This window comes from Nicotiana tabacum, chromosome 22 (genome assembly GCF_000715075.1).
Source record: "Nicotiana tabacum cultivar K326 chromosome 22, ASM71507v2, whole genome shotgun sequence".
NCBI classification, from domain to species: Eukaryota; Viridiplantae; Streptophyta; class Magnoliopsida; order Solanales; family Solanaceae; genus Nicotiana; species Nicotiana tabacum.
In genome coordinates this window covers 32,452,868-32,471,317 of record NC_134101.1, presented here as the reverse complement: position 1 = coordinate 32,471,317, position 18,450 = coordinate 32,452,868, and the positions used below count along the sequence as shown (strand labels likewise).

The 18,450-nt window shown below is 38.5% G+C and overlaps 1 protein-coding gene across 1 annotated transcript; it reads left to right on the top strand.

Annotated features, from left to right (window-relative positions):
* Positions 1 to 17,802: 17,802 nt before the first annotated feature.
* On the top strand, positions 17,803 to 18,156 carry LOC142175785 (uncharacterized). Its single transcript, XM_075242782.1, has one exon. It carries the CDS (start codon positions 17,803 to 17,805, stop codon positions 18,154 to 18,156), a length of 354 nt encoding a protein of 117 aa, XP_075098883.1.
* The last annotated feature ends 294 nt before the right edge of the window (positions 18,157 to 18,450 follow it).

Sequence of the window (18,450 nt, the reverse complement as noted above, 5' to 3'; positions counted from 1 at the left end):
GTTCCAGGAATTGAAATAGCTTTGTTATGTCATTTGAGACATGTGTGCAAAATTTGAGTTCATTCCGGATTGATTTGATATGTTTCGGCACGAGATTTAGAAGTTGAAAATTTAACGTCTATCTGATTCACCGGACCTCCGGCGACCACCGGACCAGGTAAGACCCCCACCCCAACCCACCACCACCTTCCCTACCTCTGTCTTCTTTTCCTCTCTCTACTGCTTTCTTCTTCTTCCCCGTTACTCCCCTCCCTCCCCTCTTTTTTGTTTTTTTTTTTTTTGCTTTCCAGATCTGCCCCCCCCCTCTCTTTTGTATATTTTCCTTTTCTTCTTCTCCTTTCTTTCTCTTCCCTATACCTCGTCTCTTCCACCCTCGTCCCCCTATTTTCTTTGGCGCACTGATCTAGCCTAGCAGCGGTGGCGGCTGAGACAATTTTCCGGCGAGCCTTGGGCAAAGTGGGCGAGAACTTCCAACATAACTGTTGTGGACAACACCTTTCTCGGCACTCGTGGTGACTTCAGGTTCTATTGTTCTTGCTTTGAATTTATTATTTTGCTCGCGGGAGTTGGTACCTCCCGTTTTTCAGTTTCCCTTTGTTGTGTGAGTTAAATTGCTGGCATCTTACCTCGTACTCCTTTATTTACCGTATTAGTGTGCCTGTTGTTGCAACTTATATTCTTCTCGTTTGGTCTGTTGCCTTGTGTGACAGTGATTCCCCTTACTCTGCCATACGTATAGTGGCTGTGGTCTGGGATGGTCGAGTGAGGTCATGTCCTCGGGAGGAACGGGGGGTGGGGCGGGATTTAGGGGGTGGGGAGGGAGGCAATGGAGGTAAAGGGAACAAGGGTGCCTGTAGATTGAGAATTGGGTCGTGGAACATAGGTACATTGACGGATAAATTTATAGAGTTGGTGAAGATCCTGCAGAAGAGGAGGGTCAATATAGCGTGTGTCCAGGAGACAAGGTGGGTAGGGTCGAAGGCGAGGGACGTGGACGGGTATAAACTTTGGTACTCAGGAGTCCAGAAAGGTAAGAATGGAGTGGGCATCCTGGTGGATAGGGAACTTAGAGAGTCTGTAGTTGAGGTTAGACGAGTGAATGATAGATTGATGATTATTAAGTTGGTGGTTGGAGAGTGCACCCTTAACATCGTTAGCACCTATGCGCCGCATGTGGGCCTAGATGAGGAGGTTAAACGGCGCTTCTGGGAAGGGTTAGATGAGATTGTGCACCAGATTTCGCCTGCTGAGAAGCTGTTCATAGGAGGGGATTTCAATAGGCATATTGGGTTGTCCGCAGGTGGTTATGGCGAGGTGCATGGAGGATTCGGTTTTGGGGAGAGGAACGGAAGAGGTACATCGTTGTTGGACTTTGCTAAGGTTTTTGGGTTGGTGATTGCAAACTCTAGCTTTCGGAAGAGGGAAGGGCATTTGGTTACTTTTCAAAATGCGATAGCAAAGACCCAAATTGACTATCTCCTCCTCAGGAGGTGTGACAGAGGGTTGTGCAAGGATTGTAAGGTGATTCCGGGTGAGATACTCGCGACGCAGCATAGGCTCTTAGTGATGGACGTTGGTATTATGTTGAAGAGGAGGAAAAGGTCTACTCGAGGAAGACCGAGAATCAGGTGGGGAGCCTTAACTAAGGATAAAGCCCAAGCATTGGAGGGGCAGTTGTTGGCTCTGGGAGCTTAGAAGAGCAGTGGTGTCGCAAGCACTATGTGGTCAGCGACAGCAGACTGTATTAGGGAGGCTGCGAGAGAGGTGTTAGGGGTCTCGACGGGCGTCTCTGGTGGGCACAAAGGAGACTGGTGGTGGAATGAAGTGGTTCAAGGTAAAGTTGAAGCAAAGAAGGCGGCGTACCTGAAGTTAGTGGGGAGCATAAGTGAAGAGGAGAGGCGAGTGTGCATGGAGAGGTATAAGGCAGCTAGGAAGGAGGCTAAGCGGGCGGTCACAGAGGCTAAGACTGCGGGTTATGGTCGTATGTATGAGGAATTGGGGAAAAAAGGTAGGGAGAAGAAGTTATTCCGGCTAGCCAAGTTGAGGGAGAGGAAGGCTCGGGATTTGGACCAAGTGAGATGCATCAAGGACGAAGATGGTAGAGTATTGATGGAAGATGCCCAGATTAAGAGGAGATGGCAGACTTACTTTCATAAACTTCTGAATGAAGAAGGGGATCAGGATATTGTGCTAGGCAAATTGGAGCATTCCGAGAGCCACCGTGACTTTGGGTACTGCAGGCGTATCGAGGTTGAGGAGGTCGTGGGAGCTATGCGTAAGATGAGTAGGGGCAGAGCGACCGGTCCAGACGAGATTTCGGTGGAATTTTGGAAGTGTGTGGGGAGAGCAGGTTTGGAGTGGTTGACTAGGTTGTTTAATAGTATTTTTGAGGGGAAGAGGATGCCGGATGAGTGGAGATGGAGTACGGTGGTTCCATTGTATAAGAACAAAGGTGATATCCAGAGTTGTAACAAGTATAAGGGTATCAAATTACTGAGTCATACCATGAAAGTGTGGGAGATGGTGGTTGAAGCGAGGGTGAGGATGGCAGTGTCTGTATCCGACAACCAGTTCGGGTTCATGCCGGGTCGTTCGACTACAGAAGCTATACACCTTGTTAGAAGGTTGGTGGAACTATATAGAGAGAGGAAGAAGGATCTGCACATGGTGTTTATTGACCTAGAGAAAGCATATGACAAGGTTCCTAGAGAAATTCTCTGGAGATGCCTGGAGGCAAAAGGTGTGTCGGTTCCCTACATTATGGCGATTAAGGACATGTATGATGGGGCTAAGACCCGGGTTAGGATAGTAGGAGGCGACTCTGAGCATTTTCCGGTTGTAATGGGGTTACACCAAGGTTCTACGCTCAGTCCGTTCTTATTCGCCCTGGTGATGGACGCGTTAACAAACCATATTCAAAGGGATGTGCCATGGTGTATGCTATTCGCAGATGACATAGTTCTGATTGATGAGTTGCGAGTCGGTGTTAACGAGAGGCTGGAGGTTTGGAGACAGGCACTTGAGTCTAAGGGTTTCAAGCTGAGCAGGACGAAGACAGAGTACCTGGAGTGTAAGTTTAGCGCTGAGCCAGAGGAAGTGGGCGTGGATGTAAGACTTGATTCGTAGGTCATCCCGAGTAGAGGCAGCTTCAAATACCTTGGTTCGGTTATCCAGGGGGGAGATCGACGAGGATGTCACACACCGTATTGGGGTAGGATGGATGAAGTGGAGGTTAGTATCTGGAGTCTTGTGTGACAAGAGAGTGCCACCGATAATCAAAGATAAGTTTTATAAAGCGGTGGTTAGACCGGCCAGGATGTATGGGGTTGAGTGTTGGCCCGTTAAGAACTCACATATCCAGAAGATAAAAGTAGCAAAAATGAGGATGTTGCGGTAGATGTGCCGGCACACTAGGATAGATAAGATTAGGAATGATGATATTCGGGAGAAGGTGCATGTGGCTCCCATTGATGACAAGATGCGGGAAGCGAGGCTTAGATGGTTCGGACATGTTCAGAGGAGAAGCCTAGATGCTCCGGTACGGAGGTATGAGCATCTGGTTGTGGAGGGCACGAGAAGAGGTAGAGGGCGACCTAAGAAGTATTGGGGAGAGGTGATCAGGCAGGATATGGCGAGGCTCTAGATTTCTGAGGACATGACACTTGATAGGAAGATGTGGAGGTCGAGTATTAGGGTTGTAGGTTAGGAGGTAGTTGAGTCGTGCCTTACTTCGTACCATTGTAGGACTAGCCATTTAGGGGTTTTGTCTAGTGGCAATGTTGTGGCTTACTATTTCGCTTTTTAGTGTATGTCCTATTTACTAGCTATCGCTTTTGCTTTGCATCTTTCCTCTAGATTTCACGGTATTCCTATTTTTCTTATGATTGTTGTGGCGATACTAATATTTACTAATATTGTCTCCCTTAGCTTTGCATCTTTCTTCTGGATTTCATGGTGTTTCTATTTATCCTATGAGTGTTGTTGTGATACTAATATTGTCTCCCTTTTTGTCCTTTTGTCTTTATTTTTTTTGAGCCGAGGGACTTTCGAAAATAGCCTCTTTACTCCTTCGGGGTAGGGATAAGGTCTGCGTACACACTACCCTCCCCAGACCCCATTAACGAAATTTTACTGGGTTATTGTTGTTGTTGTAAGTTTGAATAGAGTTGCGATTCGTCGTTTCGATATTGTTATGCGTGATTTGAGGCCTCAAGTAGATCTGTCTTATGCTATGAGACTTGTTGATATATTTGGATGGAGTCCCGAGGGGCTCAGGTGAGTTTCAGATGTGTTTTTAACGTGTTTGGTGTTTTGGCATTGTTTTGAGCATAAGCGTATAATGATCCAAATGTCCATTTTTAGTTCTAGAGATCGAAATTCGATTTTGAGACTTCTGGGAGTTTGATAATAATTTATAGGAATGATCTGCAATATTTGGTTAATTTTATTAAGTCGCGATTGGGTTTTTACTGCGAAGCTTAATTATTTAACGAGTGAAGTTGGTATCGCATTGAGCAAATGAGCTCTGAATTGAGTTTCGACTGAACGATTTGGTTCGTATTATTATTTTTGACTCATAGGAGCGAGAATCATCGAATTCCGAGTTCGTACGAGGGAGTTAGAGTCTTTTTAATGAAAAACAAATTGCTGGTGCAAGCAAGTTCTGGTGCGCACCTTTAGCGACTAGATTTGGTACCTTTAGCAACCAGATTTGGACTTTTAGCGACCATATTAGTGTTTTTATTGGGCAGTTTGTTTTATAAGCTCATTTCAATATTTTTGGAGCCAGGGAACTCGGATTTAGGCAATTTTTGAGAGGATTTTTACCACATGGATTGTGATCAGTATTTTTGACTCGGTTTTGATTTATTCTATGATTCTATCTTCATTTTTGGTCTTTAATTTGATGAATCTAAAGGAGAAATTAGGGATTTTTGTCCAAAGTTTCATAGAGTGAATATTTGAGTTTTGAACATCGATTTGGAGTCGGATTTAAGTGAAACTAGTATGGTTGGACTTGTAATTGAATAGGTTGTCGGATTTTATGAGTTTCATCGAGTTCCAAGATACGGGCCGGGATTGACTGTCACGACTCCATTTTTCCTCCATAGGATGTCGTGACGGCACCTAGTCTCTAAAACTAGATAAGCCTAACAATTATGCGGAATAGCTGAATATAAGCTAAAACTCAAATCTCAATATCTGGAATAAATAAAACTGCCATTAAAAATAATTACAATTCCCAAAACCCGTTAGAAATAAGCCACAAGCTTCTAAAAGCAATACTAAATATCTCTATACATTAGAGTCTTATGAAGATAAGGGAAGAACGACATCAAAAAGGTAGAGGGGACTCCAAGGTCTGCGGATGCTGGCAGATATACCTTGAAATCTCCACGAATCACTGCTCACTGGTAGCGAGGCTGGTAGGAGGTAACTGGATCTGCACAAAAAGATGTGAAGAAGAGTTATATGAGTACACCACAACAGTACCCAATAAGTGTCAAGTTTAACCTCAGTAGAGTAGTGACGATGTCAGGTCATAGCCCTACTGGAATAAAAGAAACAAGGCAAGAGAGCTAATATAACATGGTGAAACAACTAAGAATTTAATAATGAGAAATACAGAAAGGAAACTATACAGCAAATAGGAATAATAACACGGACACTCCCGAGGTACTGCCTCGTAGTCCCAAAAATAAATATGCAACAGGGGATCTCCCGAGGTATCGCCTCGTAGTCCCAAAAGTAAATACACAACTCACAACTTGAACATGGATTGAAACAAGAGTCTAGTGTTAGGATTACATTATTGGTATATATGGATCTCTAGGGGGTGAAAACGACATGAAGATGAAGCAAATGTCGACAGAAGAGTAAATCCCGGAGAAGGGAAACACGTGAACTCTTTCATTTTAAACTTTTTAATTATTTCTTTTTCAACTTTTGATCATTTAATGCGAACCATCCTAATGTAATTTATCCTTCACAATAAATAAGCAGAGGTTGACTATACGAATATATATATATATATATATATATATATATATATATATATATATATATATATATATATATATTACTCCATATAAACTCATTCAGGTCAATATTAATACTTTGAGGTTATAAAGTCACCAAAATCACGGCAATTTTGTATTGGCCTATTCAAGTTTAATAAGACGAGGCACTTGTAATTGGGCTGAAAGCAAAACAATATTTTAGAGAAAATAACACTGCATGGCCACCTAAAAAATTTAATAGTCTAAAATTTTATATTTTATCCGAAATATTCAGTGAAATAAATTTAATATCAAATCATAGCCATTAGCATAACTATTACCGTCTGAACTAAAATCTCTCATATCGAGACAACATTACATACTCCTAAAAATCTTATTATTTATTATACACGTTTTCCAACCTAACTTTATCTCTTTCATCCCATTTCTCAATAATAATTTTTTAATAATATATTTTTTCAAATCGAATCACTAAAAATTTAAAATTCTTTGTAAAAGTTAAAAAGGGGATTATAATTTGTGTATAATAAGAAGAAGTTTGGTGGTTGTGGACAAGACAGTTGGGTTTGATGGAATTTTGGTGCCGAAAGAATAGTTTTTTTTACGGGGGATTTCACTAGATATGAAGGATTTTGGGGGTGATATGGCGATATTTCAAAATTTTTAACTACTAACATTAATTTTAAAAGAATGTTAGGCTAGAGGCTGGGGTAACAGCTATTATGGTTGCATTGAGTAGTCAGAGTTTCTCGTTGGTTTTCTAGGTTTTACTTGCTAGCCCTTATAATTATTTTTGGGCTATGAATTGTATACCTTATTTTATGGCTATCAATTGTCAATTATTTTCACCGAGTGACTACAAATAAATTTCTCTCAATTTTTTAAATCTCCCTCCATTTTTTCTCTCAGCTTAGTCAATAAAATAACGGATCGGTTCAGTAAAAAACAATAGGGGGGAGGATTAAATCGTAAGGTCATTTTATTGATCTTAAATAAAGGATCCCATTTATTACAAAGTCAGTTTATTAAACGACGAATATTTGACAATGTGGCCGGCAGCTTTTAGCATTGGAAGATGGAATGAGTGAATAATCTATTAAAATTGTTTAACTCTTGGTAGTTGGGAAGTACCAATGGACGATCATTTCTGAATTGAAGAGAGTGCTCCTATTATTATTGTTATTATTATTATATTATTATTATTATTACCAATGGACGATCATTTCTGAATTGAAGAGAGTGCTCCTATTATTATTGTTATTATTATTATATTATTATTATTATTACCAATGGACGATCATTTCTGAATTGAAGAGAGTGCTCCTATTATTATTATTATTATTATTCTTCTTCTTCTTCTTCTTATTATTATTATTATTATTATTATTATTATTATTTCTTTCGAAAGAGAAACAAAAACTACGTGGAAATTAAGTAAGGGTGTGACCAATAATATCTCCAGCAACATACAAAAATATGCTATAAGACACATAAATATACGATTGGGAACCTGTTACACTTCCTAAAAGTGCTTAAGAACCGAAGGTCTCATGTGTGGCACAAGTTTCAACAACTTGAATCAAAGAAACGGCAGAGGGAACATATGACTATCAGTTCCTCCGGTGACAGTACAAGTCAACTCTCTACAGTTGTTAAAGTTGCTGCACTGTTTCTCTGCACACGCAATAGTGCAGGCTGCAGCAGTCACTTTATGAATTGTTTCCATTTATAAGCCATTTCACATAGGGGTGGGCATAATACCGACCGAACCGAAAAAACCAACCGAACCGAAAATTTTGATTTATTCGATTTCGGTTTTTTGGTTTATTCGGTCGGTTTGTTATAGTTTTAAAAATTTTGGTGTTCGGTTCGGTGATTGGTTTTAACGGTTCGGTTTTCGGTTAAACCGAAAAACTGAATTTCTTTACCTATTTTTTTTTACTCTTAGTCCCTTACCGTTAATGTACGTTAACTATTATTAAATGAGATATGTTTATAAAAGAAAACATAGAGTATAGACTATTTATAATAATAACCAAGTATAAGAATCATACTACAAACATTTTATACGAGATAAAAATAATATATTATAGGTGTAGAGAGAACAAATTTAAAAACATACGAGGGGCTCCTTTACGTGTTGTAATTCGGTTGGCGCTCTTACAAATTGGACTTTTTTTCTTTCATCTATATTAAGGTGTAATTTTTTATGCTGTCAGACCGCCATTTCATAAGTCATTATACAACAACATGAGCAGTATAATAGCAAAAATACTTGTTTGAACTTAATGACCTATCAGAAGAAGTACCGATCGAGAGAGGGTGAGAAAAAATTAAAGTTAAATCAAGATAAATCTCATGAAGAGGGAAAGCTAAATATACAATGATTCAAATATGTTTAATTGTTCATTGAATTCGTAAAAGAATTTTCGAACTGTCAAATGTATTTTTGGTATTCTTTTTTAGTGTATCCATAACTCTTGCACAAAGATTCTTATCTTTTTAGTGTATTTGTGTTACACCCCATGTTTCTGTACGTGAAAGTACGCCATAAGTAAATTAATGAAAACTCAGAAATGAGATGTTACATTCCGTATTTTCGTACGTTAAGGTTTCGTCGTAAGTTAATCGACGTAAGCGGGAATGCGATTACTTTGGGATTATAAGTATTACGCTATTTCAAACAAGTGATAAGTAAATTCGTGAAGGTGAGAGGGTAAGAAAATCGAAAAAAATGAGTTTCGTCGAAGTTTGGCAATTTGGGGATAAAATACGGTCCAAGCTATAATACCTCGTAAGTATGAACTAGTGACATACAAGGTACCACATGTCCATGATAGTAAGGTGTATAAAGTGTGTTAAAAGTGAGTAGTATTTTAAGTAATTTAAAATAATTCTTAATTATGAGAATAATTGGTTAATTATTGGTTAGTGGGAGATTAATAAGTTAATTAAGAATTTTTTGTGGATAAGCTTAATCAAGACTTTCGGATAAGTATTAACTCACTTTTCAATAAAACACGTATCCATGTCTTAAGAAGAGTACTACTGCATTTGTAAACTACGTGTGTTCCCATTTAATGTGACACATTACTCCTATTCATTCCATTTTTTACAATATTCAATCTCACTTTCCCCCTAACTTAACGTCATCATCTTCTTCTTTACTTCTTTCATTATACTACAATTCCATGGTAGCCCATGTGGGTTTCAACGCATTACTAGCAAGTTACATGTTTTGTAACACAATTTGGAATTATATAATAGCAGCGTTTGACGCAATTCTAAGAGAACACGGTATAATTTGTCTCAAGAATGTCATACGAAATTTTTCCTACATCGATTCGTCGTTACGTGATTTGTCGCAATTGACGTGTGTTAGAGGGATTGTCAAGAGAATCGGTTCAGGTATGTTAAGGCTATCCCTTCTTTCTTTTTGGCATGATCTATATGACACGAACAAAACGAGCAAATGCACAAATTCCATAAATGACTCTATTCATAGAAGTATTAGAGATGTCTATGTTCTTGAATTCCCATATGTCTATTATTATTTTATCTTCTGTTCATGGGTCTCAGAAAAATACGTATTTGATAAAGTTTATCCGCAGGCATATTATTTTTATGATATTTTGAGAAATCTTATTAACATATTTCTTATTCATTTCATGCATTTATACATGTACATTGACCCATGACCAGATGGCGTTATATATATATATATATATATATATATATATATATATATATATATATATATATATATATATATATATATATATATATATATATATATATATGTATTTGGGATATGAAAAAAGGTTACGACGTTATATACGCACCACCACCTGATCAGTTGGTATACGTTGATGATTTGCCCACAGTGGCCGAGATGATATAATGAAATGCCCTCAGAGGCTTGATGATATTATGAACGCATATATCCATGCATGGTATGGCATTTATACGCATATGCATGATATTTTATTAAAGGATTCACAGAGCTATTCAGACTTACATGTCGATTCTTTTACTCTATGTTTCTCTCATGTCTATTATTTACTGATTTTTATTCCTTACATACTCGGTATATTATTTGTACTGACGTTCCTTTTGCTTGGGGACGCTGCGTTTCATGCCCGCAGGTCACGATAGACAGGTTGCGATTCCTCCAAGTAGGCTATCAGCTCAGCGGAAGATGTTGGTGCGCTCCATTTGCTCTAGAGTCGCTTATTTGGTTAGTATGACTTAGACATGTATTGATTGGTATGTCGGGGCCTTGTCCCGGCCTTATGACATTGATGTACTCTTAGAGGCTTGTAGACATATGTCATGTACGTGAAAGTTTATATGGCCTTGTCGGCCTATGTTCAGTATACGGGTGATCATTTTGGGCTTATAGGCTCGTATATCTTATGTATAAGTTGGTATTACGTATTTTATTCTAGTTATCCTACGGCAGCCTCTCCGTCTCATTTACCTATGATAGCATAATACGAAAAGATATATTATGTTGGTACTCGGTTGAGTAAGGTACCGGGTGCCCGTCACGACTTATCGGTTTGGATAGTGACAAAAGTGGTATCAGAGCAGTTCTGTCCTAGGGAGTCTACAAGCCGTGTCTAGTAGAGTCTTGTTTATGGGTGTGTCATGCACCACACTTATAAGCAAGAGGCTACAGGGCATTTAGGACTGTCACTCTTTCTTCTTACTCTAGATCGTGTGGTAGAGCTAAGTTGTTAGAACTCAATTTCCTAAACTCTGTCTTATTTATAATGCGACGATGCCTACATCCAGAAAGACGGTTGTTAAGAGATATGGCTGTGGAAGAGCTGAGCCAGAGGAACTCGATTTTCGCATCATGCTTATGATGAGTAAATGTAAGGTCTTTAGTAGATCATGAGTGTATAAGCTTCTTGACAAGGAGCCTTAAGGAAAGAATATCTATCCACCCATATGATGAAAAGCTAAGAGATTCAGAAGATAGATACAAGTTTCAACAAGTAAAAGAAGCAAGGTGAAGAAGGGAACGAGGGACCTAGTTAGTAAAGATGATCATTATCTACAATTTAGGAAAAAAGATATAAGCATTCTGAGTTACTTTTTATAGTAACGGTAGATCAAAAAGATGACAGTATTACAGAGTCTATTGTCAAGTGAAGGAAAAGACGAGAGGTGAAAGGCCTTGATACAACAAAAGAGTATAGGCCATAAAGCCATATCCTCATTTCGAGAAATAAGTTCGTGACTCTAACGTGACTACCAGAAGGAAAGGTTAGACCCCAGAATAATAGAAATCAGTATGGGCTGGTGAACAAGATAAACTAAATATGAATTAGGGACTGAGTGAATTTATAATAGTCGGCATCCTGAGAATTTCAGAGATTGCATTCCGGTGATAATAGAATGGACGATAGAAGAATACCCTTTAAAGGTCATTCAGGAAGATGCTTCCCTAAAGCAAGCAATGTGAGCAAAGTTAAGCCTAAATGTGTGCCAGTTACACTAGGTGTCACCCTCGTAAGTAAGGAATTTTGTTATCCTTGGTACAGAAGTATTATTGCACGGCGAGTAAGGGTCATCGATGATGTGAAAAGACGCCAAAGATGAAGAGGTAAAATATCTATAGGTAGATCGTCGTAGCGCTAAATCTTAGTACTCCCATGAATGGGGGAATATTGAGTGATGTGACATTAAGTCAGAATTAAGTGGTTCTAGTAATTATGGAATAGTAAAGGAAGAATGCGATAAAAATGAAAAAGGATGAGATTGCACTTATTCAAAGCCTACAGATATGCTACGATTCCAGAACATTATGCAAACACGACGTTAAGAAAAGGAATTAAGGGTTCCTTCCCGGATGTTATGGATAATAAATAAGGAGCCAGTGCGAGACGTAAGCTAAGACAAAGGAAATAACCCAAGAAAGAGAATGGGCCAACGAGTAGTTAGTAATTGATTAAGGAAGAGCCTAGTTATGGCTAGACAAGAGGATACAAACAAATCCACAGATCGTGCAAGATAAACATAGTGAACCCCAACATGGGGAATTCAGTTGATCCTTGAGAAATAGTCAGATAGGAGTTAGGGTAGTTAAAGGTACAGTACAAGTATTACGGAAATAAAAGAGAGTGCAACTAGGAAGACAGTCGAAATATCATTTCAGAAGCAACCCTACAAGCACAAGGGCGTGGAGGTAAGTAACTACGGATAATTATAGGCGAGGAAGGACATCAAAAATTCCGTCGAGTATACGATGTAATAAGCTCACAGCTTTACAAGAGTCAGAGGGTCCTCCCTAAGTACTACAATGAAATACTAGCCGAGGAAATAAGGAAGAAGGCTTCAACCTAAAAATAGTAACTTGAAGGAGAAATGGTCATGTAAAAACAGTCTCACAACAAAATTGTATGCACTCCATAATGAAGTGGCACCTACCGTGGCTAGCAGACAGGAAGTAAAAATTAGAAGTGATTTTCAAGATCATATGAGTGGTATGGAATTCCAAAATGTATGGGCACTAAGATAAGTTAAGTATGCATGCAACAAGGGGCAGAAAGACCAGGAAAAGTAATTGCCTACATTTAAAGAAAACTGAAAAGGAACGAAAGGAATTATTTGATCAGTGATTCAGAGTTAGTTACGTCATGAGTGCACTTACGATTTCAGAATATTATCCATGCATCATATATACTGACATTTATACAGTCGTAGAAGACTCCGGTATAAGTAAAAGAAAGAATTGAGTCCAGCTCAAAGACAAAGGATTGAATTGTTAGAAAATCGTATAATGGATATTCCATAGCACCCATTAAAGGCTAAAGTAATAACTAATACTAAGAGCCGCAGATTGGAAGATAGCTTAAGCCTACATAAAGGTTGATCAGAAGGAAGAGGAAACTAAAGAATCACATCAACCAAGTAAATCGGGAGTCTGATTATTGGACCCAGAAAATTATAGAAATCGTGATTGAGAACATTGCAGGATCACCCTTAATATCAGAGGTACAAGAGAGGTAGTACAATAGCCATATTCTATAGCGGCTCTACGGTAAAGCCAGTTAGAAGAGTACTAGCCTCATAGGAAGTCAGTATGAAGCTCCCACCAGATTGTGTATGCACCAGAGGTGCAAGAATTATAATCGAGCTTCAAGTTGTGGATATGAGTTATACCTATGTGAAGGGGAAGTCATGAAAGATATAGAAGAACGTGAGGCGATATTTTAAGGTAAGTAAGGTAAAGGTGAAGAAAAAAAAATGTATGATACTTAAGTGCAGAAGGTTGTGAATGGTCCAAAGCGCTGGGATTCAGTATCCAAGAATGATAGCAGCATCGTCAGCGGCATATTTTCCAACCTATGATTTCTAGGTATCGAGATGTCTAGTTAAGAGAGTAAAAGAAGAGCTTGTGACGATGTGATGTCTCTCTTGATGTTCTAGAATAACATAAGGAAATCTATGGTGCAGGCAAGTTGAAGAAAGGTTTCGAGTAGTATAAATGAATATGTGTAGGTCGCAAACTAAAGTATGATAAAGCGACAAGGTCTTAGGAAGACATGATTAAGGATAAGAAAGGGCGAGTGAGAACATGATGAGAATGGATAAGTCCTTAGGATTAAGCCCATGAAAACAAGAGAGCTAATAGTTTCTCTAAGTTATAGAAAGCTCATAGCCTGAATGAACTCAAGGGAGTCTAAGACTAGTGGCATTTAGAAGAGATGGCATACTGCCCTGGTTGTAGAATAAGGGTGTAATTGTGATAGATAAAGAATCACGTTTGGGCCTTCGATTGAGTAATAATTTCATGAATTGTACATGATTAAATACCCATGTAAGGTAAATCACATTGGGATGCTATGAAATACGATTATGCAAGTATAGTATCGTATCGCCCCCAGGTGGATCAGGAAAATCACTTCAAATGTTCCACGATTCAACATGAGACCTAGTGATTACATAAGAGGTTTCAAGTTATCAGTGGTAGATTATAGATCAATATTGAGGTGAATCAACAATGGATGGACAAAAGTCACAAAGTATGAGATGAGATTAGGCCGTCATTCTTAAGATGAACAGTAATGAATAAGCATTAAAAGATTTGGATTTATACATATGGGATAAGAACAAAAGTAACCTGGAGTTTGGTAGCAGACCTCAGTAGCGATAAATTGAAGTAAGAGTTATGGTACTGTATGACCTCCTAGATGAAGTAAAATCATGCGGATGGATAACCAGGTATATGAAATAAGATATAGCAATATTCGTAAGTTCGACAAAATAATGAGCGAAGAACTTCAGTAATGGCTAAATATTGGAGGAAAAAGGAAAAAAGAGTTGCATAGGCGCACATACAAGGAAAAAGTGGTACAGACTGCATGACAGAAGATAGAAACAGTTACGAGATTGGAAGAATTCCGGTCACAGGTCGTGGTGTGAGAAAGAGGCCTAAAGGTGAAAATGCCCTGGACTTTGGAATTATTCACAGAACAGTTGCCTAAAGGGCAAGGAGAGTACTAAGTATTCGCAAGAGCCATAGGTTATGAAAATGATAAGTACATCAGTCAACATTCGAGGACGAATGTTCCAAAGGGGGGAATGATGTTACACCCCATGTGTTTTGTACGTGAAAGTATGCCATAAGTAAATTGATGAAAGCTCGGAAATGAGATGTTACATTCCGCATTTTCGGACGTTAAAGTTTCGTCGTAAGTTAATCGACGCAAGTGGGAATGCGATTACTTTGGGATTATAAGTATTACGCTATTTCAAACAAGTGATAAGTAAATTCGTGAAGGTGAGAGGGTAACAAAATCGAAGAAAATGAGTTTCGTCGAAGTTTGGCAATTTGGGGATAAAATACGGTCCAAGCTATAATACCCCGTAAGTATTGAACTAGTGACATACAAGGTACCACATGTCCATGATAGTAAGGTGTATAAAGTGTGTTAAAAGTGAGTAGTATTTTAAGTAATTTAAAATAATTCTTAATTATGAGAATAATTGGTTAATTATTGGTTAGTGAGGAATTAATAAGTTAATTAAGTAATTTTTGTAGATAAGCTTAATCAAGACTTTTGGATAAGTATTAACTCACTTTTCAATAAAACACGTATCCATGCCTTAAGAAGAGTACTATTGTATTTGTAAACTACGTGTGTTCCCATTTAATGTGACACATTACTCCTATTCATTCCATTTTTTACAATATTCAATCTCACTTTCCCCTAACTTAACGTCATCATCTTCTTCTTTACTTCTTTCATTATACTACAATTCCATGGTAGCCCATATGGGTTTCAACGCATTACTAGCAAGTTACATGTTTTGTAACACAATTTGGAATTATATAATAGCAGCGTAAGACGCAATTCTAAGAGAACACAATATAATCTGTCTCAAGAATGTCATACGAATTTTTCCCTACATCAATCCGTCGTTACGTGATTTGTCGCAATTGACGTGTGTTAGAGGGATTGTCAAGAGAATCGGCTCAGGTATGTTAAGGCTATCCTTTCTTTCTTTTTGGTATGATCTATATGACACGAATGAAACGAGCAAATGCACAACTTCCATAAATGATTCTATTCATAGAACTACTAGGGGTGTCTATATTCTTGATTACCCATGAAAAGTATTATTTTATTTTCTGTTCATGGGTATCAGAAAAATACGTATTTGATAACGTTTATCCGCAGGCATATTATTTTTATGACATTCTGAGAAATCTTATTAACGTATTTCTTATGCATTTTACGCATTTATACATGTACATTGACTCATGACCAGATGGCATTATATACGCGTATATATATGTATTTTGGATATGGGAAAAAGTTACGGCGTTATATACGCACCACCACCTGATCAGCTGGTATACGTTAATAATTTGTTCACAGTGGCCGAGATGATATGATGGGATGCCCTCAAAGGCTTGATGATATTATGAATGCATATATCCATGCATGGTATAGCATTTATACGCATATGCATGACATTTTATTAAAGGATTCACAGAGCTATTCAGACTTACATGTCGATTCTTTTACTCTATATTTCTCTCATGTCTATTATTTACTGATTTTCATTCCTTACATACTCGGTACATTATTTATACTGATATCCCTTTTGATTGTGGATGATGCATTTCATGCCCGCAGGTCCCGATAGATAGGTTGAGAGTCCTCCAATTAGGCTATCAGCTCAGTAGAAGATGTTGGTGCGCTCTATTTGCTCCAAAGTCGCTTATTTGGTTAGTATGACTTAGACATGTATTGATTGGTATGTCGGGGCCCTGTCCCGGCCTTATGACGTTGATGTACTCTTAGAGGCTTGTATGTACGTGAAAGTTCGTATGGCGTTGTCGGCCTATGTTCAATGTACGGGTGATCATTTTGGGCTTATAGGACCGTATATCTTATGTATAAGTTGGTATTGCGTATTTTATTCTAGTTATCCTACGGTGGACTCTATGTCTCATTTACCTATGATAGCATAATACGAAAAGATACATTATGTTGGTACTCGGTTGAGTAAGGTACCAGGTGCCCGTCGCAGCCCATCGATTTGGGTCGTGACAATTTGATGGGATTTCTTATTTCTTTTGTCTTTTTCTGTCAACAAGTAATCTATTTTCGTTGTTTCGTTCTATTTTTTCCATGGCTTGAAACCAAAAAAACCGAACAGAACATGAATAAACCAAACTGAACCGAAGTTATTATGGTTCAATTTTGGTTATTAAATCACAAACCAAAAAGCGAATAAACCGAACCGAAATTCTACAAAATCGAATTGAACTGGCCGATGCCCACCCTTAATACAAATGACCTCACTTATATATTACCAACATGAGGCAAGGGAACACACACACTTGCAAACCCTAAATCATCAAGCCTCTCTCTCTAGTGTGATGCTGACTTTCAAGTTATTGAAGAACAAAGTAACAACAGAACCAAAGACCAGCTCCCAGCACTAAGTCTATCATATGTCCTTAGTATTGTTGTATCTTTGTTAGTGTTATCTATTTGTAACTCCTACTCAGCTTACTTAGAAGGATTTTGTAGGATATCATTTGTAAAAGCATAACACCTTGTGTTTGTATTTTGGCTAGAGTTAGTCAAAGTGTGCGCTTTGTAATAGAGTTATTACAAAGAGGCTTGTAATAGAGTTATTACAAGTAGGTGATGGATTAAGAGGTTAATTCCTAGATTATAATAACTTGTAATCTAAAGTGTGCTCAGTTAGTGAAGTTGAAATCCTACGAGTGTAGGTCGTGGTTTTTAATCCCGTGAGCTGGAGTTTTTCACATAAAACTCTGTTGTGTCTTTTACTTACTGCTGTGTGTGTGTTCTATGAGAACTGATAGAGAACCAGGTTCTCTATATAGTTTGGTGGACCCTTAGTTTACATCAATTGGTATCAAAGCAGATTCTTTCTACAAGGGTAACACCTAGGAAGGATCCACATGGCTGCTCCACCAAACTTTGAAGAAGATCAATCAACCTACAGACCACCAAAATTCAATGGACAATACTACGGATGGTGGACGACAAGGATGGATAATTTTATCGTGGCTGAGGATTCAGAAATCTGGGATGTCATTTGCGATGGTCCTTTCGTTCCCATGAAGACCATTGGGGAGCCAGCAGTGACAGTTCCAAAGACAAGGAAGGAGTACAACGATGCTGACCGCAAAGCTATAGAGAAAAAATTTCGAGCAAAAAATATCCTCGTATGTGGTATTGGACCAGGCGAATATAACAGAATCTCTGCCTGTTAATCTGCCATGGAGATCTGGGAGGCTCTCCAAACCGCACATGAAGGAACAACTCAAGTCAAGAAGTCAAAGATCGACATGCTCACTACTGAGTATGAACTCTTTAGGATGAAGGATGATGAGTGCATTCAGGACATACATACTCGATTCACCTCCATCATCAATGAGCTTCACTCTCTAGGAGAGATCATTCCAAGGAACAAACATGTTAGGAAAATACTTAGCATATTACCTGGCTCTTGGAAAAGCAGAGTCAATGCTATCACAAAGCCAAAAGATTGGCAAAAGCTGACCACTGATGAACTCACTGGAAATCTGAAGACTTATGAAATGAAGAAAACGAAGGACTATGAAAGAAGATAAACCAAAAAGGAGAAGAACCTGGTCCTCAAGGAAGACAACAATGACTCAAGTGGTGAGCATACTGACATGGCCTATTTGACAAAGAGATTTCAGAAAATGGTTCGCAGAAATGGAGGCATTCCAAAAAGGGGCAGCTCTAGCAAACCAAAAGGTTATGACTTGTTTCATAAGTGTGGGAAGCCAGGATATTTGATCAAAAACTGTCCTCTCCTCAAGCAAGACCAATACAAGCACAACATAGACAAAACTGCCAAGAGGAACCCGGTTCCTAATAGGAGATTTAAGAGAAAAGAT